This window comes from Xiphophorus maculatus, chromosome 9, assembly GCF_002775205.1.
Source record: "Xiphophorus maculatus strain JP 163 A chromosome 9, X_maculatus-5.0-male, whole genome shotgun sequence".
Taxonomy (NCBI): domain Eukaryota; kingdom Metazoa; phylum Chordata; class Actinopteri; order Cyprinodontiformes; family Poeciliidae; genus Xiphophorus; species Xiphophorus maculatus.
In genome coordinates this window covers 5,354,991-5,381,004 of record NC_036451.1, presented here as the reverse complement: position 1 = coordinate 5,381,004, position 26,014 = coordinate 5,354,991, and the positions used below count along the sequence as shown (strand labels likewise).

The window sequence follows — 26,014 nt, the reverse complement described above, 5'->3', positions numbered from 1 at the left end:
TAATACAATAATAGAGGTGACAGGTGAGATTTGCATGTGATAGTGCCTGCAGAGCTCAAGTTCAACCTAATTTTTATTGCCTTTTTTAGAGAAACAAGAGCAGTGGGATACATTTGGAAGCCTGGACAGACTCAAGAGTTGATCACATATCTGTAAATGTGATTAATCAACAGTTTATGATACACTTTATTAAGATTTCTTAAATGGTCTCCATTAAATATATGTTTTTCTTTGTTTACCAGTCAGGTGGAACTCTCAAATAAAAAATTAAATAATTAAAAAAATACTCCATTAGTCCCAAAGTATGGTTGTAACTTATTGTCTAAGGTTCTTTAGAGAGTTGTTGTGGATGCTGATGGCTGTGGGCAGGAATAGATCTCCTGTAGCAGTCTGTATTACAGTGGCCCTGAAGAAGCCTCTGACTTAATTTTGAAAGTTGTTCATCATTTTCTTGATTTTATAAAAAATCCTTCTTTGGATCATCTCCAGTGGTTCCACAGTAGCCGCCAGAACAGAACCAGCCTTCTTTATCAGGTTGTAGAGACTTATTGTTTTTTGCTGTGACTCCAACACATGATGGCAGGATATGTTGCACTGTACAGATGAACAAGGAGTTATTTATACACCTCAACTACCACTACTTCTTCTCCTTCTTGACCTAATCCTGTTTTTCTTGAAATCTACAATCAGGTTGCAGAATTTTATTGGAAAAGGTACATTTGTTCCCTGAATATGAACTACTTTGTGCTGTTTTTCTTTTCTTTTTTTTTTTTTTACATAAAATCCTATTAAAATGCATTAAAACCAGTGTTTTCAACATGTCAAAATGTAAGAAAATTAAATATGTGTGAATACTTTCTTAAGCCGCTGTAAATGTGAGTAAAATTCTGTTTTCAATTCCTTTATAATCAATTAGCATCGAGTGCATTTTATAATTGAAACTGAGCCGTAACTATTGGGACTCTCTTGCTGTCACTCGAGACAACAACCAGAAAATGCTTCAATTGTATTTGCAGCTCGGTTATTGTCCCGCCTTTTCCCTTTTCCGATTGGCCAATTTTCAGAGTAGGGCTTGAATTCGGAGCGCTGTGATTGGTCCGGAGTGCTTTCTGTTTTGGTCGCCTGCCAGCAGCCGTCTGGAAGGGGAGGGGAGCCGTCTGCCTTCCGCTTCTGGGGCTGGATTGACACACAATGAGGAGCAGAGAGGCCGGGGAGACGCTCCACAAACGCCGCTGTAAATAATTACAACAATCACAGAGGCCGGAGAAACATGGAGAACCAGGTACGGTTCGTGTCTCCTTTGGGAATGGGGGGTTTTGACGGGGAAACGGGCAGCACGCAGGCGGTTGGCTGGCAGGGGAGAAATGAATCTTCCTTTCTGCGCGTGAGAAAGAGGAGAAAAAAAAACTCGTAGTTGTTTGGCTCTGGAGCTGTGCTAGCTGGGCACTCATACATCGGTATTTACTACTACAGCACTCAGCACCGCTGCCTAGCCACATCCAAGCACACAAAGAGACCCCCGCTTGGGTTTTTATTTTGCCCTGGTTCCTTCAGAAACACACGCAAACCGTTTACAGCTCGCGAGAGTCAGTTTATATCGGGGCTTTCGGTGTAGCTAAGCTAAGCTAATTTATGTATGAGGAGAGTGTCGGCCGTTGGCTAAAGGCTAAGGAGCAGCTACAAGGCGCCGGGGGAAAAGATTTGTCCTGCCCCAGGTTAGGCTGCTGAGGCTGGGTGTTGTCTCCGCCGCCAACGGCCTGAAATCTGAACAACACAGAGGAGCTGATAACGACAGGAATCTTACAACACTCTGGAGTATATTTGCATTATTTGCTCACAGCTGGTTAATGTTCACCACGTTCAGGACTACACAGGGTTCCTACGCAGAATGGAAAAGTATGGAATTTAGTATTAGGTGTTTTCCAGGTTGGATAAGAATGAGGAAGAAATGTTTGTATTTCCAGGATACTTAAATCATTGTCCAAAAGTTGCATCCATGCATTTGTCCAGATATCTGTTTTTCTTTCGTGCATCCATTGATTCAAACAATACATGTGTATTTACTTTTACAATTATTTTTCCTTCCATACAACATCTATTCATAAATCTATCTCTCAATACTTCATAGATGCATGCATATTTCTTTTTTCATTCATTCATCAATGCATAGTTTTTGCATCCATACATCCATTGTTACCTGTATTTTTACATAAATATATCTATTTTTCAGTAGAGCCACTCATCACTGCGCACACCATCAATTCATCAAAAAAATTCATTATTTTCCATATGTACCTCTTTTATTTCCTCCACTGACTTAAAAAAATATCTATTTTCACTTTCTGTACATATGAAAATACACATAATTATCTATTTACCTAGAGGAATTACAAGCACCTGAAATTTTCTGATATTTTATAATTTATTTTTGTAATTCAGTGACTTTTTCCCCCATTTATTTTAGGTTTGTATATAAAATGGACAGATATCTTAATGAGGAAAAGTATGAATTTCAATATTACAGATGTGTAGTAGACCTGATTTTAAATTGGAGGAGGTAAAAATGGTCTGAAGCCACATGAATAGAGAAGGACAAGATCCTAAGATGTGTATTAGTTAAACAATAGAAATAAGGTATACCAAATTGATGCTTTGAACTGAAGGATTAAAATCTAACGTTCAAATAATACAAGTATGTGTGAAAATTAAAAAGTAAGACAGCTACGGCATTGCTGGAATAATTGTCCCTCAATTTATAGCACAGGCTATCTTGTTACTCAGAATAACCGAAAAGCATAGTTTGTAGATAAAAAAATTGATATTGCCAACAATTGTTAATAAAAGAAATGTTGTTTTTAGTTGTTGTGCTACTGCTAAATGTATGAGCTGACTTGTAGTAGTCATTTTCTGTAGCCAAAAGCTGGTGTTCCTAGCTTTATAATTTGATATTTCTACTGTTTAAACAGCAGCAGAGAATGTGAAGGCTCAAAAGAAGAAAGTCATTCTGCTTACATTCTTTTTCTAAAGTAAATATTGATGTTGAAATGCTGAGATATCTGATGGAAATCTGACCCTGTGCTAATTATGTGCTCATGTATCAAATCAGTTATTTTTTTTTAATGTAGCTAACTTGAGTCGTCTTCACTCAGTAACACCGTCCAAACTGAAGAGTGTTGTCAACCAGATCCAGTAGTGATTATGTATGTTGTGTTTAGGGACCAGAAAACAACAGTATTTTTGAGTTTGTCATCAAACTCAAACCACTCTCTTGGAGCAAGTCTAATTATTGAATCAATACAAAGTTTGCTAAATTAGTACAAGTTGTAATCCTAGTAGTATTGACAAAAGCAGGATTTGTCTACAGAGTGACACAATCTTTACCATTTCCAAGGTTTCTCTTGCTTTTAGTAAATTTCAGGTGCCAATATGTCTGAAAAGAGGATTTGTGTTTATAGGTTGCATTTATTTATTATCTTTCAAAGCTGCTGAAATGTGCTATACAAATAAAATTTGATTGATTGATTGAATATAAAGGAAGAAGTTCCTAAAATAATTGTAGTTTAATTCACATTGTAAAAGACTTAATGAATCAAACCTAGTTGGGTTGTTCTCTTTTACGATAATTGGGAGCATAATGAACCTTGTGTTTTAAAACAAACCCTGTCATTAAGACTATAAAACAAACAAGCAAAAAGTAGGGTTTTTTGCTCGCTGTTCATCTTCTGTAGACAAGTCTTTCCTCTATTTCTTCATTTATTGGTCTTATTTGCTGATGAAAAAATCCCTTTAAAACTATTTAAATATTGGCAGAAGTCTGTAGTTTTTAGTATTTTATATGTTCTGGTTAAAGACGGTAAAATGCATGTAGGTAAATCTATCAGAGTCTGTGTGTGTTAGTGGCGAATCCAGTCTCCATGACCTCACAATGTAATGTATAATTTTCAGGGTTAGTTTCTAATCCACATTTGATTGATTAATGTACAAAAATGCTCTCTTAGGGTTTTTGTCATCTGAAGATGAACGTTTTATTCAGAAAGCTCAGTAAGCCAAATTATAGATCTGCTGTTTGTGGAAGAAATGCAGCTTGGTGCGTCCCAAATGCCTGAGGCTGTAGGAGGCTGGGTTTTCAGGGTGAAGCCACACACACTCGTGGAAAGTGGCTCATCCACTTTCATGGAGCTAGACTCTATTCAGCGTTGACCCCCTTTGAAGTCTCAACCGCCCAGAGACGACTTCTGGTACAAGTTAAAAGCAAATTCTAGCTTTTTGATCTGTTATAACCTAAACTCCAGGTTTGTCACTGCTATTGGAAAATGGTCTAATCACACCACTGTCCTATATTTTAACATTTTTTAAGATTTGTTCACATTCACCTGCAAAGACACAGTTCAAATCTGCCAAAAATGTTGCACTACTGTCTGTTTATTCCAGTCATTTTAACACAATTTTTTCTTCTTCTGTGGTTTGGTACCATCTTGAAGTTTATTTCAGTGCACATATGTTGATATTAACATAACTACCAATTTCCAAAATTAAGAACAGAAATGACAAAAACTGTATTTTTAATCAGTTTGAAAGTAGTTTTTATTTTTTACGTTCACCCAAAGTAAAAATGAACACTAAAAATGGACCAATCAGAATTTTATGGCCAATTTCTGATCAGCCTTGCCAACTGATATTTCTCTAAGAATTACAATATAAGAATATCTGAAATGGTGTCTTGGTATTATTTAAAAGCAAAAAATGAATACAGAATTCACATTTCACTATTTTTTCTCATCTTATATTGGTTGATGTGGTTAGTTTGGCTAGCATTACTGAAACAGAAGTCCTGGAGAAGCTCAATAGGATAACACCTTATTGTCATTTTAGTATAATTTATAATTTACTTTGCTGTGTCTGTTGTTTCCATAGACAGAAGGAACTACCCTTCACTCTTTTGGCAAATCCTTCTTTATGCTGGTGGCACTCGTCATTGAAGTTCTTTGTGCAAATAAAGAGGATTTTCCCCACCGGTGTGGGTACATTTCTAAGAAAAAATAATATTTAACCAGTCACTTAGAAAAGGCTCTATTGCTGGGTGTAATTAAATTAAACACACCCTCACAATTTAAATCCAAAAATAATGTCAGAAATAGAAATGGCGGATTCACAAAATTGGTTAGCCGGAAATTGATGAACTTGTTTATTCTGTGAAGTAATAGTTCAAAAAGACTAATAGTAAATAGAGAAACTGAACAGATTTCAAAAGTATAACAGCATGTAATGATATCTATACAGAACAAGGAGAGACTAAATTAAGCCTCCTACAATACAAGTACACAACAAAATGTGTTTCAAGGCTAAAAAAGTGGATTTTTCTTTATATGTCCCCTTTAGAGGAACCCTTCTTGTTTCTGACTGACCTGTCACCGATCAGTGCTAATCAAGGTCGATATTGTCTGATTCTTGTTAACAGATTATTTCTCAGTGTATCTATTAGTTGACTCTGTGTTAAAGCTTCATAATTGAGTTGTCATTCCCAGTCGTGTTATGAAGATCATGTTGCAATGGCAAAGTGTGTCAGTCTGCAGTGGTTGAAATGTCAAGATGTTCTGCAGAGTTATGTGGCGTTTGAATAAATTGAACCAAATCCAAGAAATACAGACGTCTGTGAATGTTTTGTTTGAATTAAAGTCTCAGGGAAATTGGAATATTGTTGCATCACAGTGGTTTGTTTGGTCAGACTGCCTCATATGCCTATAACTAAAGTGGACTCTATGTGCATCTGATCTCCTCTGTTTTGTTATGATCAGATCTTATTGCAGGATCAGTGCAGCTGGGTTGACATGTTTGATTTGTCATGCAGCTTGTTAAAATTCCTTACACTCTAATTCACACACCCAGTTTCAAATAGTCACTTGCTTTCATTGCAAGCCTCACTGACTGTATTTGTAATTGGACAGTGTCTCTTTAGGACGTAAAATTTTTCAAAGCAGTTCATTGTTCCTGCTGGTTGTGGACGGCTGATGTAGGCTATGATGGTCTGATCTTCACCCAAAGATCATCGCTCGGTGTTGCTGTGGGTGTGCTCTCTTTGGGTCGGTGTTCCTGCTTTTCTGTCAATCGTTTATTAGCTTGAAGAGATTAATGGATGTTATTTATTTATGGCCGCCGGGAGTTCATTGTTTTCATGGGAGCCAGCAAGTCTGCCAGAATTTGTGTTTCCCCTCAGTTGGGGAGAAAAAAACAGCGTGGTCATGCACACATCGTCGCTGTTTTAGCAGCTTTGCTTTATTTGCTTTTAAATCCGGTGCATTTCTTTTGATCGAAATGTCTGTTATTTTTGCTTCAAATTGTGAATTTGTCTGCATATTATTAATATTTCAGATGACTAAACATTTTATTCCTGTAATTAGTGCCCATCTGTTTTAAGCTTGTTCTTTTTTCTTCTTGCCTTGTTTTTTATAAGTTAATATGATCTTTGATTTGAATAGAAACATAGATATTTGGGTAAAAAAAGCTACAATATAGATGTTATTTATCTAAGTTATTTATCAACTTTTTGATATTGTTGCTACTTTTCCTGGCAAAGTAAAATATGACAAACGTATCACTGTGTTATTGCTAAATGTCACGAGCATTTAGTGAAATTAGGATATTGAGAGTCCATCCAACTACTTAAATGCAATATTTGGCACACAGAGTTGAAGCTATGGACTTGACTTATTTACTGTCTGACAGTAAATGATACAAAACCTTTCTTGTTTTAGTAATTTAGGATTGCCAACATTATTTTTGCTAAATGGCTCAATTCAGAAGTTCCCAACAACTACCTTTATTTGGAAAGCCCAGTTGATTTCATGGCTTTGTAAGCTTTGCTCAACAATGACAGGTCATATTTTAGCTCACTCTTACCTGAACTTAGCTACTCACCTGGAATGAAGCAGAGCAAATTGTTAAAATCTTTAGTCGAGAGGAAAATCAGCAAAAATGCAAACGTAGCTCCCTGTACCATTCAACCATCAAATATTGGCTCAGTCTTATGAAAACATTCCCAAGCAACAACATGATATCCAGGTGGTTTTATAGTAATCATTTTATTGAGAAAATCAAACAAAAATACTCCATCAATTCTTTAAAATCCTGGATTAAACCTAATTTGTCAGAAAGTTTTGAGTATTTTTTTTTTCCTGAATAAGGGCGGGGGTGGATAACCAAAAACCATTTGGTTTAAACTTTTTGTGCGTTACACACCTAATATTAATGCAACTGCTTCAACATGTAAAATTACAGAAAAAGCAACTTTGGGTCATCCTTTCCAGATGCTTGATGGTTATTTGTTCATCTGTTCCAACAATTAGGCAAATACAACATGAGACTGTGCAGCCATCATGCTGTTCAGGAAACAGACGGGGTATGAAGTGTCTGTAAAAAACCCTGAAAAACACAAAAGACCCTGGAAAGATGTTGGTGAAAGCTGATAATAGAGAATTTAGTACAGTGAACACTGTACTAACAACATGGGCTAAAAAGCTACTCTGCAAGGAAAGAGCCGTTTCTCCTAAAGTAGCATAAAGAGTCAGATTAGAGTTTATAAATGCACTCTGAGACTATAGGTGCTTTAGTTTTAGAGGCATGATCGGTATTTTGATGCAGCTAAAATTAGAGTTTTTGGCCATAAGCCTGTCACTATAAATTAAAATGATCATTTCTATTTGCATGCTTGTTTGTGTTTTTTGCCAAATTTCTTTACAAAAGTCCTAACTAGCAGCTTTGCCTGTTTTCCCTGTCTGAGCTGAATGACTAATATGTTTTGAAGGAAAATGTTGTTTATTTGAGATGGCATAATGCATTTTTTTGTTTATTTTGGATAATTAAAATGTCTTTCCAGCTCCAGTACTAAATGTTCTTAATGTTTGAGAAGGTGTTCTTGCATTATTATGCTTAAATCATGTGAAAATGATCTCAAAACAATAATATCGTTTTTCACCGTAATTTCTGGAACAATTTGTTGTCTCTTTAAATTTATCCTGTTATGGCTTTTTGGCCTTAATTTTTATTATAAAAAAAAGGAGAACTTTCAAGCCTGAAAATACCGTTCCGCCAAATCCTGACTGTTACACCAGTTCTGTCAAGAGGAATAAAACTAGATTGTTTGACCCAACTCTCACACACATTATTTTGGCATTTAGCAAGTAAACATACTGGTGGTATTTCTAATTGGCTTTAAATGGTAAACGTTTAGTCTGATTTAATGTTATTGTATGTAAACATTTGATTATCTGTTTGTATTTCCATGGCAATACCAATTTTTAATAAATAAATATGCTATTTCTCCTGATTGTATTGCTTTAATTCATAAGATTATTTTGTGTTTATGTTTTGTTTCTGCAAAAATACACATTTACAAATGTGGTGCTTCTTTTATTTGCCTATGATTTCTCCAAACAAAAGAAAAAATTAAGCAAAAATTTTGGCACTGATTATCAAAATTTAAAAGAAAACTAATCTGAAATAGCTTCAAATAATTATCCAGCTGATTTAAACTGTACGCTTAGGTTGAAGTTTAATTTTATTATGTTTACACCAACTTTATGAGCTTGACATTTATTCGAAAGCATAAATATTATCCATTTACAGGATCTTGTCCAATTAAAAGCTTAAAGTTCTTGCAGTCGAGGAGCTGGGGCAAATGACTAAGCCATACTTTACTTGAAATATTGGCTTCATTGATTGTTATGTCATTAAAAGAGTGGCTCATTAATTTCCCTCTATTTGTCAAGTCTGTAATTCATCACCCTCATTTATTCCCTGTTGGGCTAATACGTCTTGATTATTGGCAGATATTCATACCCACGCCGAGCCATTCGATATCAGATTAGCCGAATTCATTGATAAAATGTCAGTGTAAAATTAAACAGTATATTCAGTTGCTTAATAAAACACTCCAGCCTTTCTCTTTTAGTTTCCTCTCTTTATATTTTGCTTATCTGATTTTCTGCGACTCCTCGGTGGGGGAGGGTGTGGTTAATGATCAGAGCGACTCCCCCCGTCCTCTCCCCGTTGGCACGCTGCAGTTTAAGGGCATTACTGTCACAGGACGGCCAGGCAGAGTGCCAGGCAGAGAGGAGGTGAGCGCCAAACGAGCTCATCGCAGTCCCATCCTGTCTAATCCCTCCACTCACGAGCCGCACCGTGCCATTTCAAAATCCACACATTCTTCAGGCCTTCCCTGGACATAAAGTGCCTTTCTGCCCCCCGTCTCTCTCCACTTCATTCCTCACCAACACCCCCTCTCGGTGTTCTCCTTCTGCACTCCTCTTCATCTTCTATAATCACAGCGTCATTTGCGAGGCTGTCTCCTGTTATTGTCCGTGGCAGACAGCAGTAGTCCAATAATGTGCTCCTTTCCTGGACTCCTCTTTTGAGATCGGGCTGGTTGGGCATCAAATTACTCTTAATTTCACTGAAAGTGTCCCGACACCAGTCCAGCTTTCTGTCTGTCCAGACGCCACCATTCCTTCCCCTCTGAAGTGTCACCAGACTTTGAGCAGAGACTTGAAGGTTTTTGTTCAAGGTGGAATCGGGGAAATGATGAATAGTGGGTCCCCGGATTAATCGCGTTGCCGGCTTCGCTTATGTTTATTTCATAAGACGGCTTAGTTTGCAAGGTGTTTCTGCTGCTGTAATTTATCACCGCAGAAGAAGTGGTATGAAGCCACCTGGACAGGGCTCACACTAAAGGTCGTTTTCATTATAGATCAGTGTAATTAAATATTTCCATTAGGGTTGGACCGATGTACTTTTTTCACTTCTGATAGAGATTTTTCGGTTCAGTCAATACAGAAAAGCAGGTGAATTGAGTTAAAATGTTTATTTTTTAGACGTAGACAGAAATGCACTGAATTACAAATTTATTTGATCACACTGCACCAGTACAGCTCACAAAAAAACCCAGTTACTTCACAAGCTTGGCCAAGTGTGTAAAAATTATACAACTTTAATCTCATTTTAGGAGTATAATCGGCAAATGGACAAAAGCAACTTCTTAACTGCAGAGTTCTTTCCTCCATGCTGGAGGCTTGAATTTGACAATTTTTCAGAGTTTCGTTCCTCTGGTAAGGCACAACCCCACCAGTGATTGGGAGCATCCCACCAGTCCAATCCCAGCCTCTGTTATCTCTGACTGGCCGCTCCAGGCTGAAAGTCCTTTCCCTCTGTGTTTGGACCTTGAATTGCTAAGTTAAAGCAAACTTAAAAACATGTTTGTGAAATTGAGAAAGTTATCTCGAATATTACCATTTCGATCAACCTTTTCTGATGCGATACTTCAAAATGTGCATGTATAACGTTGATGGAGATGACCTGTGAATCTGTGGCTGGACTTGTAAAGAGGTTCAGTGAAGCTATATGTGTCTTATTGGCTGAAATGAAGAAACCCATACATTTTTGGCTTGATAATATAAAACTATCAAGAGAAATGAAGCGATACACATAGATTACGAGGTTGGAGCAAGTTGATCCCAAGTCTCTGCCTCCTGATAAACCTTTTATGTGTTTTTAAAAAAATATATAACTTTGCTTTGTTTTTGTTTTGGTTCCTTTCCAGTGCACGGTGCAGGTGAAGCTGGAGTTGGGCCACAGAGCTCAGCTGAAGAAGAAGGTGACCTCTGAAGGCTTCACCCACGACTGGATGGTTTTTGTCAGAGGCCCAGAGACCGGCGACATCCAGCACTTTGTAGAGAGGGTCGTCTTCCGCCTGCATGACAGCTTCCCCAAACCTAAGAGAGGTAAACGCTCAACATTATATTTAAATGCATGTCTAAACACTTATACTGTTTATTAAATACTCTCTTTTTTGTGATGCATCTGATACTCAGCAATTCTTTAAGCTTAGAAAGAGGTCAGATTAAGGGCAGATGATTGAGATAATCTGTATAATAGATATAAGTTTAATAAAGATGAATAATTCATCAAATCCAATTTACATTTCTAAAACTCTTATAAAATGATCTACAAATTTGACCATTTAATTTAATGTTTTCAAATTATTCCGTCATATTAAGCTAAAGTAGTAGCAAAAGTAGATTGGTACAAGGAACAAAAAAGTTAAATGTTTGGTATGAAGAAGTTTTTTATTTGAATTCTCATGACTATTGTTTTCAATTTAGAAATATTTTTTTAAAATTCTGTTTATTTTAAATTGGAATTATTCTGAAAAATACATTGAATTAGGCATTTATCGTATTTATCATTATTGGGATTTATTTTTTACTATGATACGTTATTTGTTTTGTTTTTGAGAATGATAAACTGCATTTCCTCTAAAAAATGGACATTATATCACTTTTGCCATTTTGTCCTCTGTTGGTTTCATGGAAGCATTACTATTAGATATTGATAATTTCAAAAGCATAATTAAATGCATGTAAACTGTAGAGTTTGATGAAAAACTTCCGTAGAAGAAGCTTGTTATAAAAATGGGCACCGTTTTGTTATGGGACTTCGACTGCAGCAGTCAGACTACAGATGAATTAAAAGATACGGTAAAGTAGTAGTAAATACTTTATTGTCACTTTTATGACAGCAAATCCTGTGATTAAAATCACCCATGTGAATGTATAAATCAAATTATTATCGTCAGTGATGAGTGAGTGTGTGTCTGTCTGCAGTATGCAAGGAGCCTCCATACAAAGTGGAGGAATCGGGCTACGCAGGCTTCATCATGCCTATTGAGGTTTACTTCAAGAACAAGGTGGGAACGCCTCAACACTACTTTGTAGTATATGTATTTTATGGTGTGGAGAAAGAAAATGTGGGATAACAGAGTAGGAAAAAAGTATGACATGCTTGATACATTGTTTCATTTCCTAAATATTTCACACATCCTTCCAACTATCCTTAAAGTATGTGGATTTTTTTCTTGTTCTATATTTAAAGGCTGGTCATTATGTGACTAACATCTGCTACATTTGTATTTGAATTAGTAGCTAAATGTTATCTGGTGTCAGTTGAGTGTAGGCAGATGTTGAATGTGTTGGAACCCTGTTGTTGTTCGAGAAGTGGTCGACTTCAGTCCTCAAAGGGTTGATGCAGGTTTTAGATGTGGCCCTGCTCCAACACCTGATTCAAATCACCGAATTATCTCCTCAGCCTTTCAGCAAGTTCTGCTGCAGCCTGAAAATGTTGCAGTCATTCAAGTCTGTGTGTGTTCAAGCAAGAAAACATCTAAACCAGTGGTGTCCAAACTGTCAAGTGAAAATGAAAAAATGTATTTGATTTATTTAAAGTTTACCCGCTCAACAATATTTTTTTTTAATCAATCAAGTTATTCGTACAGCACATTTCTGCAACAAGTGCTCTAAATGACAAAACACAAAAAAGTCATAAAGTCAGTCACCAAAAATTAAAATCATTAACAATCATTAACACAAAAATGCTTCAGGATGATGCCTTATTAAAAACAAGGACAATTTTCAAATTTTTTTGAGCATTTGTTGTTTTTTCTTCATTGGCCAAATTTCTTACCTTTGTTGACTTTTGGTGAAGGGCCAAACAAAATCATTTCAAGGGCCATAAATAGCCCATGCACCACATTTTGGACACCCTGGTCTAAACCATGCATGGCAGAAGCTCTCAAAGACTGGCGTGTCCTGCACCTTGTGTTTATTTATAAATGAAAACAAAATTAAAATTTATTAGGCAAATCCAAATGTGTTACTTTTATTTTGAAAAGCTTTTATTGTGAAGATTTCTGTCTTCATTTCATTTCACTCATTAAATACAGTTTCTGTAGTTGTGTCCTGTATGTTTGTAGATATTTTATTTAAATGATGTTTAGTTTTATTAAAACAAACATATTACTTGCCAGTCACTAAGAGTCTGATTCTTAACTCTGAGGACAGTTAAGAATCAAAGAGAGTTTTATTTGTGAGCTCACATAATGTCTCTGTAATTAATTTTGCAACTTGGTGATTTAGTGAAAGTTTAAATGGTTGCAGTTCAAAAGGAAGAGAATAAGTTTGTGCTATCAACATTAGTTTGGTGTTGACATAACATTAAGAGTACATAATTCTCATTTCCTTCCTGATTTCTTCAAATTTTCCTTCCAAGAAATGTCACGTCAGTGATTATTATTCAGGAATACTTTTTTCTTACAAAAACTGTTTGGGTTTTTTTCTTCATTCAGCTTCCCTTGTGGCACATAAAACAAGTTTTAATCCTCTCTCTCTGGTTCAGGAGGAGCCAAAAAAAGTAATCTTCAACTATGACCTGTTCCTTAACTTGGAAGGAAACCCTCCCGTTAACCACCTGCGCTGTGAGAAACTCACCTTCAACAACCCCACCAAAGAATTCAGGAAAAAGCTCATCAAGGCGGGAGGGGTAAGTCTGTCACTGGCAGCTTTACTCAACAAGCGCTAAGAAAGGTTTAGGTCAGATTACAGTAAAAATTAGATCACTTTTTTTTCATTTCACTCCTTAAATACAGTTCTGTAGTTGTGTTAATCTTTGAAAACAAGAGCATTTTTGGCCTCTGTACACAACTTCCAAAGTGTTAAATTATTCAGAAAAATGCTTAAAAGTGAATTGTAGCACCACTGTGTGAAAATAAATGATGCAATGTGTCAGCCAATCAAAACACTGACATCAAAATGAGAAGAAATTGCTGCTGAGTGTTCAGTGGTAAACTCTGATATGTTAGTTACTGTAAGAAAACATAAAATCCTGCTAGATTCAAAGATGAATCATTTAATAAAATTCACCAGAGATATTGGCAACAACCCAAGTGATCCACATGTAGAAAAGACACAATCGATAAAAACATAAGTGTTGAACAAACTAAATTGTATTAAATACTTTGTTGAAAAGCCGTTCTTGTTAATGATTCTTTCAAAATGTCTCCTGTATGGAGAAACATTTAATTTATTCTTCATTTTCTTCATATATTTCCATATGTTATTAATTGAATACAAATCAAGTGATCAAACTTGGAAATCCACACTTGTTTCTTCAGAATCTTATCTGTAATGTTTTGATATATTTCTGTATTTGGACAATTTTTGGTGTATTGTCTTAATATTGTCATACAAATTAAAGTATTTTAAAGTATTTTTTCCTTTATTTCACCAGAAAAAACCCCATTGAGGTCCAGATTTCATTTTCAAGAGAGACCTGAGCAGAAATCTGCATCACACAAGTGTGGCAATAACAAATTTAAATAAAAAAACCTGCAGGCCAATAGTCACCAAAAACATTTCTAATCAAATCCAGGCTCTGGCTTGATCTGCTTAGAAATTGTTTCAATATTAGAAAAGATTAACATTTGCTTTGACCACCAAACAAAACCAAAAAAACAAAACCAAACATCTGTTCTCGCATATTAATTTCAAAAAGCTTTGTATTCATCAAAACTTTACTTCAAATGAGTTGAACCCCTTCATAATCCCAAAGGCTCCAGATTACTGCCTGCCGTTTTGAACTTGGGAGTCTTCTGGTGGTTTTGAGTGTCGGCAGAGAAACACAGTGACTCATGTGTATTTAATTTCAGATACTGGTGGTCCCTGAGGGGGCTGAAGCTATGTCGAGGCCCAGTCCGGACTACCCAATGCTTCCCACCATCCCCCTCTCAGCCTTCTCAGACCCCAAAAAGACAAAGACCTCTCATGTATCAAAGGTAGGACAAAGGGAGAAACATCATTTGGTTAAAGTTCCCTTGATCATGTGAGCTCCGTTCACATTGTTTGCAGGTATAAATGAAATAAAAATTTATATTTTTCCTTTTTGAGAAAAAGCCTGACTCAAGTTAGTAATTGTTTCCAGCTGTTTTTGTGCATTTGTGTGCAGGTTTGCTCTCTTCTTATCTGCAGAGTGAGGGTGCACATTAGGAGGAAAACTGACTCCTTTGCATTTTTCAAAGATGAACCAGAGTAGACCTGATGAGGACTTTATTTTTTTTTGCAGGCGTATATTTCTATTATTTTTTAAAAAGATATAATCAGAATCTAAAAAAAATCTTCTTGATAATTCCTGGTTTTCAGTCTAGCCCTACATGTTTTGGGTGTTTCCCCAGCAGCCATGCACCTGTCTTAAATGAATGTGTGATTAACAGGCTTCTGCAGCACTGCATGGTATGCTGAGGAGGTAATGCATTCATTTGAATGAGATTTGAATGAGGTGTGCTGGAGCAGAAGTGCAGTAAAAACATGCTGGACAGTGAGCTCCAAGGGCCATGGTAGAGAACCGCTGGAAAGCGAATATTGTATTTTTTTGATTTCTTAAATCTATATTTTTAGCTTTTAATCGAAGAGATGCTTGCTAAAACCTGATTTAAAGTAAAATTAACTTATTTATCTGCTGCATGTTGAGCATTTCTCCACTTTAAATACTTAACCTGAAGTAATTTTAATTAATGCTTACCTTGTTCATGTTAGCTTTGACACCTTAAGTAATTAACAAGGTAACTTGCATTTAATGTGCGAATATCTATGCATTTTTATGTTTAGGTGTTTTGAAGAACAGAAGTATTTATAACAAAATTAAAGTGTACAGATTTTATTTAATTTGTCACTTCTCCAAGAATTTTGAGTTCTGAAAACAGATTGAAAAATATCTCTTCTATCAAACTTTTATCAACAGATTGGACTTTTGAAATCAGTTTTTAGGTCAAACTTTTCAACTAGTTACTAGTGAAGGTCACTCAAAGCAAGTTGATAAATATTTCCAAACCAAGGTGTGAGTTACAAAAAAGGAACTTGAGATGATTAGTTATGTGTTTATTTCCTCTTGTCTAGACTATTGCCACACTCTTTTTTTGTGTGTGTGTTATTTTTGTTAATATGCATCATGCGAAATCCGTTGTTTCCTTCAGTTGGTCCAAAACTCTGCAGTTGAATCTTATCCGGAACAAACAGAAGAGCTCACATCTCTCCTGTTTCAATGTCTTAGCCCTGGTAACTTATTTATGTTAGCGGTAAATAAAAAATTCTGACAAAAAATTTATTTTCATCTTAATGTATTTATAATATTGCATAAAATAAGTTTATACTGGTGAAAAATTTGCAACTTTAAAAAAAAAATTGATTGTCAGAATAATCAATTATTAAAATAATCGTTAGCTTCAGCCCTGATGAGTCAATCAGAAAAGATTTAGAGTTTCACATATTAGGAGTATTTATGTAGCTGCATATTCAATCTTTGATACAAATAATGAAGCGTTAACTACAGGAATGCTGTTACATTTTAGGCAACAAAATGTTTTTCTTTTGCTTTTTTGTGTATTTTCAATCTTGTACAAAGTGGTTAAGTAAAAAATCTGCAGAATGGGCCAATTTTATTATAATTTTTTTTCAGCTAATCATCAGAATAATTGGTAGAATACTCAATTACTAAAGTAATCTGTATCTGCAAATCTTAGTTTCCATTAATAGCCATCAGAATGATGCTATTTCAAAATTGACTGACTTGAACATATTCAAGTTTGTGTAGCTTCATGAGCAAACATGTAAAAATGACCCTAGATTTAATAAATGTAAAAATGTAATTCTAAAAATGCAGCATTTATGAGCCTGAACTTGCATATTTTATATTGTAGAGCTGATGAAAGTCCTGCTGTTTTTCTCTCCTCAGGAACCAAGCAAAGAAGGAAGTGGTGGAAGCAGCAAAGGACCCAAACCACACAAATTGACCAAGGAGCACCGTGAACGATCGCGAAAAGACTCTGAGAGCAAAGGGTCGTCCAAAGGCGACGACCGAGATGGGAGCAGCAAAAGTGGTCGTGACCCTTCCTCGTCCTCCTCTTCGAAAAAGCCATCAGAGATCAAAGTGAAGGACGAAGTGAAAGTTCAGCCGAAGGCGGCCTTCAAGGAGCCCAAGCTCACCCTGAAGGAGTCGAAGATGGATGGCATGTCCCCTAAAGGAGGGGGGGCAGGAAGTGGCGGAGGAGGCGGTGGAGGAGCGGTGGAGGCCAAAGCTCCGGGGAAACGCCCCTCCACCGTGGAGTCCCCCAAACCCAGCGCCAAGAAGCAGAAGAAGGGCAGCTCTGACGGGCTGAAGGGACCGACCGGCAGCGCGTTCACTGGGACGTCGCCGCGCGTCTCTTCGTCCACGGCCGTCAGCCAGTCCTACGGCGAGAAGAAGCCTTCCAAGGAGAAAGGCCGCTGGCCGCCCAAGAACAAAAATGATGCCCAGGAGTTGAAGGAGCTCAAGAAACTTCCAGAGTCGGAGGAGTCCAATTCAGAGGACGAAGCGTCGTCAAAGTCAGAGGTAGGAGGATTTTTAGGTAAATACGACGGTGATGAGTTAAAACCTGCTGCTACAAACACAAACCAGGATGCATTTATGGCTTTAGAGCTGCTGTAAATGTTTAATTTATCATATTTTCCTTAATGATTATTTTGTCACTTTTAGTTTTTCCTTCATGCAAGAGAAGTGACGTATGCATTTTTTTAAAACTCATACAATTGGTCGCGTTGTTTTGTATTTGTACATATCCTAAAATAAATTTTGAAAATAGGATTTTATTTTCTGCTAGATGTTGCATTGGAAAATGCATTTTACAGAAATTAATTTGGGAAAAAATTCACAAGTAAAACAAGAATAACCTAATCTGTAATTAAATGAAGAATAACTGGCTACGTTTTCATTTGCCTGCGGTCTGTAGAATTAGAACTTTTTTGTGGTAATCAACTTAAGACATAAAGTATTCAGTTGATTCTACTCATCAACTGAATGATGAGTTAATCATTCCCATTTATTTGGTCATATTATTAACATTTATTTAACCTGTTGCACTTTATTAACTTCTGTTTTTTCAGCAATCAGCTGCTTCGAGTCCTTCCAACTCTACTTCCAGTTCTGACTCCAGTTCAGATTCAGACTTTGAGCCTGGACAAAAACCAGGTCAAGGTGAGTTTGATTTAATTATTAGTCAATTGTTTTGTTTCTACTGATTAACCTTTTAATTGACCCTGGATTTTCAGTTGTCATCACTTCAAGTCTTTAGGGAACCCCTAACGCCTATGAATTTTAAATGAGTTGTTTTAATCCCAACTCCAGATAGTGAATGGACTCTTCAAGTGGCATAGTTATAGCTTGACCTGGTTCAAATTCTTTAAAAAAAAATCTAAATCTCCTATAAAGCACATTTAGCTGTTTAATTATTAGTTTATCTAAAAAATAAACAACACATCAGCTGTTGATTTTAAGTCGAGCAGAAAGAGCCAATCTTTTCAGATGTTGTTAAAAGTATTATTTTAGCTGAAATGATCAAGCATTCACTACAGGAATGCTGTTGTTACATTTTAGGAAATAAAAGGCTTTTTATTATTTTAACAAGTGTATTTTTTTAAGCATTTCTAATGTAAAAAAATAAGCATACGTGGTTAAATAAAAATATCTCCAAAATGTGACAATTTATTTGATTAATCAATTAGTCATCAGAATAACTGATTAATTGGTTGCTTAATCAATCAGGACATTTGGAAATTATAACCTGGTACAGTTCGTCTTTCCTCTTTCGGTGAACTTTGTATTTCTCCTGTTTTAAACAAAATAAATCGCTAAAAAATCCTAAAATTAATAGTTTCAGCCACAACTGCATTGCATTTCAGAGACATTAACTGTTGTGGTTTGGTAAATTGTTGGATTAAAACATTTTAATCTGTTTAGATGATAAAATTGATGTTACTTGTTTCTGTTCTTGTTTCTCAGGCCCGCTCAGATCCATGGTGGAAGAGATCCAGTCAGAAGAGTCGGACGATGACGACAGCAGCTCAGAAGAAGAGACGCCCGTCAAAACCAATCCCCCCAACCGCGACTCTCGGTCAGTTTGAACCAAATCACAAAGTTTTAAGCCAGAATCTGTATTTAATACATGCAGATTACTTTTTATTCCCAGCATTTTCAGTTTTTTTTAAAGCCAGGTAGAGAATGTAGTTCAGGCAAACGGATTCACTTGACTGGCTGCTAAAAGTCTCTACACATCATCAGATGCAGACGGGCATTTACAAGTGCCAGACAGAGTTCCTTTAGTCTGTTTGAATGACCTCTGACCTCGACCTGTGCCTCCGACAGACTCAGCCTGGACAGCGAGAGTGACAGCAGCGATGAATCGCACCGCCCCAGTCGAGACCCCGCCCCACCCCCACAGAAACACGGCTCCTCCAACAACAAAGTGAGTCACCCACCGAGCGTTTTATTGTGTTTTTAATCAGCGCGCTGACGGGGCTTTCAATCGTCTGCTAGAGCGATGTCTTGATTCTGGTGCTGCTTAAACATTAAACCACAGCGAAGCACTTAGTCAAATTAAAGAATCGTAGAAATGACTCTACATTTTGAAGATTTACGTTTAGAAAAACACATTGAGGACTGGAGGCATACAGTCATTTAATAAACGGCGTTTGATGAGCGGATATAACCCAACTCATGCAAAACCACAACGAACTGATGCAACATTTCAAAGAGCTGAAGTTCAAGTTCCTCAGAAAAATATGAGACAAAGACAAGACCTTATAAACTTTGTATTTCATGGATGCGTAAAGCAGCTGTACAAGCTCTTGGGTTACAGAGTGTACTTGCAGCTTGTCGCAATAAGCAATTAATTAGTCTCATGATACATTAAAACGAGCTCAATCATTTACATTTGCGTGATTGGTAGAAAGAGAAAGAGAGAAAAGCAAAGACTGGATGACAAAAAGCTTCAGTCTGAGGATTAGCCCTTTATTTTGAAGGGCAGCTTTGTTTACAAATACTTTGCAATCCATTTTATTTTTTGTTTTGTTTGTTTATTTGGGAAATTTAAAATGTCTTCTAGTTCCAGTGTTAAATGTTCATTCCTAATGAAGCAGCGTTCATTAGGAATGAACATATCTCTAGATAGTGTAATCTCCAGAAATGAGAGATTATTGATCTTTCAGAGGGTGTACTTGCATTATTATATTACTTGAAAATGGTCTCAAAATCTAAAGAATAACTTCTGGGACAGTTTATCATTATCAAACAATTTATCGTGACAGGCCTAGGTTTGCTAAAAAAAAAAATTCCCATTTTAAATCAGTTAAATAATTGCAGTCTTGCATTTTTTGTCAGTCAAATGTTGAAATACATTAAAGTAAAATGTAAAAAAAATCTTTAAAAAAAAAATCTATTATCCATTGCTCTCTTTCGTTTGCCTCCATCTTCTGCCACAGGTTGTCCGAAAAAGTCCAGATTCCTCTTTTCGCTCGGAGAAGGTGATGAAGAAGGGATACGACAAGGTAGGAAGGGTAAATCAAACTTTTTATGTCTAAACTCAAAAATAAAATAACCTTTTTGCTACAATTCAGTTGTATTAAGAAACAAAACAAATCTTTGACTATTTTACCTTTTTAATGACACACTTTTGTTTGGATTTTCTGTTGGTATGAGAATCAAAACACCAAAAGTTGTTCAATAAATCAATCAATTTGTCAAATTATTATAATTTCTGACTCTTAACATGATCAATTAGATTATTGTAACCCACGGGTGTCCAAAGTTTGTGACCCTTAGAATAATTTTCTGTGGCCCTCAATGGGCCGCTAGTAAACAGAGATGATGCAGAAGGAAAATTACATTAAACTTCATAAAAAGTAGCGACAAATTTTCTGTGACTTTTTACTAAAAAACAGACCCATTTATTAAATTTGTCTGAATAAAAAAAAACATTTTTGTTCCTGGGTATCAATTAAAAACATTTTCTAGACCAGGTGTCTGCAAAGAGACCTTTTCACCCCCAGGCCATTGAAATAATTCAGAGCCACAAATAGAATATGACTTTAAAAAAAAAAAAAAAGAAAAAGATAAATATGTACTGTGAGGATTTTGTTGTCATTTTAAAAAAGTCAAAGCTGCATTTTCTTGGGAGAAAGGACGTAAATCCCATCTCATTATTTGGGGGGACAATAAACAGGAAAATGTCTTAAGACCAATTTTGGGGGGCTCAGGAAAGTTACAGTGAAATGTAATGTAAAATGTGGTTTAAAAAGTGGTTTAAAATGTTTTTAAACCACATTCAAGCCTCAGGACCAAAAATGACTAGTAATGCACATCAAACGTGTTTTTCTAAGCAAGCAAACTGTTAAGAAGTAAAATCAAAATTCAAATGTTGTTTAGATGTAAGTTTTGTTCAGTCTCACTGATCTAATCTCTGCTACACCTTTACAATGATTTAAGGTTCTACATAAAAAAGCTTTAATGAGTAGCTGCTCTTAATAAAATTCCTCATTAACATTGATTTATTGTAATGGCTCTCAATACAAGTTATGGGCCGTTTAAATTAAAACTTAAGTTGCTTTATTTTTAAGCCTTTTTTAGCTTTGTCGTGTCCTGGATGACTGAGAACCAGCGGTAGACAGAAATTAATATCTGGGGGCTATTATAACTTAAACGTCACACTTAAAGCACTAGGGCTTATATAGAAAAATATTCAGATTTTATTTTGTGGTTTTAAAGACTCTACATTGAAGACAGTGAGAAATAAAAAATACGCCTACGCTTGGGAGGGATTTTGATATTCGTGTAAAAAAAATATAGATCTAGAAATCACCTTTTGTTGTGGAAATTCAATGCAATTATTCCATGACAAAAGAGGATTTAATATCAAGAATAATCTGCATTTATTGCTACATCTGTATATATTTAGAATCTCTTGAGACTCGTGTTCTAGACCAACAAAATAAAAAATATTCAACCCAAAACTTATTAGTTTTATTAAAGGAAACATCTGACACCTTTTCAGATCTACAACAATTCTTTCTTTTCTATGTTGTTTTTTAAATATAGCATGATGATTTATTAGTTGGCAGTTAAAAAGAAAAGAGTTCACAATATATATATATTTTTTATTTAGCATTTCTGTTAAATGTTAACTAGTTTCAATTTGCTGATTTGGGTCAAAGGTTTGGACACCACTGGTTTAAGCTTAGAGAAAAAAGAAAATGAAAAATTGTCAAAGAATCAATCAACAACTAACTTCTTCCTGTGAACTTTCTGTTTTCTGACGTCTTGTTTCCTCGTGAATGCTGCAGGCCTACACAGAGGAGCTGGTGGACCTCCACCGCAGACTGATGGCATTAAGGGAGCGAAACGTCCTGCAGCAGGTGGGCGATCTGACCTTTTTCTGCCACATTTACTACTGTTGTAGTTGAACTTGTTCTACTGAAGAGCAGAAATGGATTTTAAAGCCACATTCTAATGTATTTTATTGAGGTTTCATGTCATTGATCAACAGAAAGTGGAGGATTATTAATACTTTATTCTGATACCCTCTGAAGAAAATCAATGTAAGTTACATTAGTAAATTGTCAATTTGTGTTTAATTTGACTAGAGTACAAATAACTCAGACTTTTACTTTGAAATCTACGTACAAAAATGTTAGATGCAACATTAAGGGATAGTTTTACTAAGTTTTCTGGTTTCTACACTTTAGTGCATCTAAATCTGCTTTTATTTGCTGTATTAAAACCTGGCTACATACAGGAAGTGTTTTCAAATGAAGATAAGTTACATTTTTATTGTTTCTACATGTTTGACCAAACTTGTGAAGCTATTGGTGTGTTTAATTGTTGTACTGGTGGAAAGTTATCAAAAAATTTGTAATTCATTATATTTATGTCTGTTGATTACAATGAAATAAAAAAAAGAAACTTGACAATTCAGCACCGTTTTTCTGTATTTTATACTAAATCTCAGACATTGGTATCGGTATCAGAAGTGAAAAAAGTGGATTGGTGCATCTTGAGTTTCTATTGTTAGAGAAAAATAATAAATTAAACATTTTTCTTCCATATCACAGTTGTTAACTTTCCTGTGTTGGTCTGTAGTTTGAAATCCCAATAAAATGCATTTAATTTTTTTTGACTAAACATAAAAATATGTGAAAAAGTGTGGATACTTCCTGCTTCATGTCCACATTTCTGACTAAAACTTTAATAGTTTCTGTTTTCGTCCTGCAGATTGTCAACCTGATCGAGGAGACCGGCCACTTTAACGTGACAAACACCACCTTTGACTTTGACCTCTTTTCATTGGACGAGTCTACCGTCCGCAAACTACAGAGCTACCTGGAGGCGACGGCCACGTGACAGGAAGCGGCAGGGGCCGGCGTGTGGATGTCAGCGGCAGAGGTAGCCTCGCCATCATGCCTGCTCTTTGCGGAAGAGACGAGCAGAAACGTCTGTCGCGGCCTTTTCACGAGCCTGACTGAAGCATCGAACAACCACACCACGAAACAGAAACACACGAACAGTCGCAAGCACACAACACCACCTTCACGTGACGCTGGGGAGGAAACAGGAGGAGGAGGAGGTGGTGTGTGAGGAAACGCCGGAGCATCTGACCTCCGTCTGGTCAGGGTTTTCACTACACACACTTCGAATCTGTGCCGAGCTGAGGAATTCGCCCAACAAACCCCCACCCCGTTCCTCCCTCCTGCACTTAAACCGCTCCCGCCTTTGCAAACCTAATACTTCCCCTCCTCCTCTCCTCCTCCACATGCACACTCCTGTCTGAGCAGAACACTCCGGCCCCTGCGTTGTCAGCTGGAGCTCATTTTTCTTCCAACACACTCCTGAGTTGCGTGTGAACGCCGTCCGTGAGTCTGCGCGCGACTTGTTCTGCTGAGGTTTAAGAAGACATGTTGTCTTTGTGGTCACGGACTTCTTTGTTTATGAAACTTGAGCACAAACAGCCGGTTGCATTTCTACCACCAGTCACTCGCCAACAAGCACACTTTGCCCTGCTAACCTCCACCCCCCCTCCCCCCGTTTGGCATTATTAGTTTATAAGCACTGAAAATGCTTTTAACACACTTTAGTTTTCTTGTAAATGACAGAAAAAGATTTTCGACATTTTTTTATTTTGAGTTTTAAAAAGTAAAAACATTGATTTTCTGTTATTTTCTTTCGTCTATGTAAAGTTTTTGTTACAGAGCTAATTGATGGCTGTTTTCCAGAACGGCTAGTTTTTTTAATCACTACAGAAAAGATTAATAGTTGCCTCAGTGTTGCTTCATTATCATTGGATACAAATTACCCTGAAAGTAGCACACTTTTGTTTTTAATTTAAAAAATGTTAACTTTTGTCATTAAAATGCAAAATTAAGGTTACTTCAGCTAAGATTAAGAAAAGAGAGGCTGTCCGGTTGCAACAAATTTAGATTGAGTTTGAGTTTAATTAGATAATAAATGACAAAGCAACAAAGAATAAAAATATATTTTGAGTTTATATTGAATTACTTTACATTTTAGCTACAATCAGACTTTCATTTAAGCTTTCAAGTGCTCTATTCTTTCTTTCTATAGCCTGAAAAGCTTTCCACCGAGTACTGAAACATTTTTTCAAGGAAAATGTTGTTAAAAGCTTAAATTACATATCTATGATTCATGTAAAAAAGGCACCTAAACTGAAGGGATGAACACGTTTAAAATCGGCAAGGTTTTCTCTGATTGGCAGCTCAACAGTTTTACAATAGCCACTTTCCTTGAATTGCAGAAAAATCAGGGAAAATGCTTTGATGCCTAAATGTTAATATTTTTTAAGCCCTTTTTTCTGTTGAATTAAAACAGAAACATCTTTCTTCATCTCTCTGTTGAAATCCGTAGAAACTGTAATCATCCTCACAGAAAATTTGTGTCAACCAGCAAAATTCTAGCATCTTTACCAACGAACAACTTGGCTGAAAGATTCATTCTTACGGTACAAAGAAGATCGGAAGAGGATCTTTCTGTGATCAAAAACTAAAACGTTTTGATTTTAAAACTAAGGAAAAAATAATACGGTGATGGTTCAGGTTTTGGAGAAAACTTGCTAAAAAACAATTTGAGTAAAAGTTTTGCCCAGTGCTCTGTGTCATTATTGCCTTTTTTTGTTTTCAGTGCTTGTAAACGCAGTAAGGAGGGGTTGTGGTGAAGTGATGCATATTTTCTCTTGTGTGTCTCGCTCTGGTTTTAAGCCGTCTGTACATTCGAAAACACGTGTTCTGTTGCGTTCCTGTGCTTTCCCACTGAAAGCTGAGCCTTGACCTCCAGCAGACCCCTTAATGCCCCCCTGTACCCCATACTGCTTCCCCTCTGCTCTGCGTGAATGAAAGGGCTCCAAAGCTCCTGGCCACAGCAGTGGAGGTTCGCTCCTGAATTTGCCTTCTAGGTGGGGTGGAAAAAAGAAAGAAATAAAAATGACAAAAAACAACAACACAGTAGCCATACTTCCCAAAAAACAAAGAGGAGAGGAAGAAAAGGGGGGGACACACACACGCTTTTTTACATTTTATTTTTCTACAAGTGCATTTTGTGTATTTATTCCCAAGACAACCTGTGAGCTCTGAATGTATATTGCTTTTACTTTTTTACGGCTTGCAACAGCCCCACTCCAGTGCCTTTTCCTGCAGCGCGCAGCACTAAGCGGGGAGTGTGCGCTCTGCTAGCGACGCTCACACAGATTGAAGACCCCACCCTCCACCTCCTACTATAAGCCCCTCCTGGGGGGAACAAGTGTTAATTGGGATGCCTGAACATTCAGTATTGTCTTAATGGTTCCCATCCCTGCTGTGGTCCTTCTTTTTTTTGTTAAATCAAGAATATCTCCGTTAGTCCAACATAATTGATAGTTTTCGTGGATGGTGGTCATCTTTTTTTCTGTTCTAAGGTTAGGGTTTGTAAAAAAAAAAAAAGAAAAAAATGGAAAAAAAACATCAAAATACTGTGGTAGTTTCTCACTTTAATTAGCTCGAGCTTTTTTTGTTCTGCGTTGTGTTTTTGTGTTTGTCGTCGTCGATGAGAAGGGTCTGGCCCTCTCCGGCCGTTTGATCGTCGTACGGCGTAGCGATCGATCGCAGGACGCCAGGCACTTAAACGGCTACAATAACGAGCGCGAAGGCAGATGGAAAAGAAACGCTCCTCTTCCCCCCACGTGGCGTCCATTAATGGCGGAAACGTCCCACTGAGGCCTGAGTCGAGACAGCAGCTCGATTGATCGGATGGTCTAGAAAAGCTGGCTCACCTTCATTGTTCTAATTTG

General features: G+C 36.6%; 1 protein-coding gene across 2 annotated transcripts; it reads left to right on the top strand.

Annotated features, from left to right (window-relative positions):
- Window positions 1-1,167: 1,167 nt before the first annotated feature.
- mllt1 (MLLT1, super elongation complex subunit) lies at window positions 1,168-24,753 on the top strand. Of its 2 annotated transcripts, none has more exons than XM_023339760.1 (12): window positions 1,168-1,282; window positions 10,592-10,772; window positions 11,655-11,737; window positions 13,222-13,365; window positions 14,531-14,656; window positions 16,609-17,244; window positions 17,796-17,886; window positions 18,691-18,802; window positions 19,054-19,153; window positions 20,169-20,234; window positions 22,026-22,097; window positions 22,954-24,753. In XM_023339760.1, exons 1-12 carry the CDS (start codon window positions 1,271-1,273, stop codon window positions 23,080-23,082), a joined length of 1,752 nt encoding a protein of 583 aa, XP_023195528.1. In that variant the 5' UTR covers window positions 1,168-1,270; the 3' UTR covers window positions 23,083-24,753. The 2 variants fall into 2 exon arrangements, with proteins under 2 accessions (XP_023195528.1, XP_014326054.2); XM_014470568.2 differs by having other exon boundaries at window positions 20,169-20,243.
- Window positions 24,754-26,014: the final 1,261 nt, after the last annotated feature.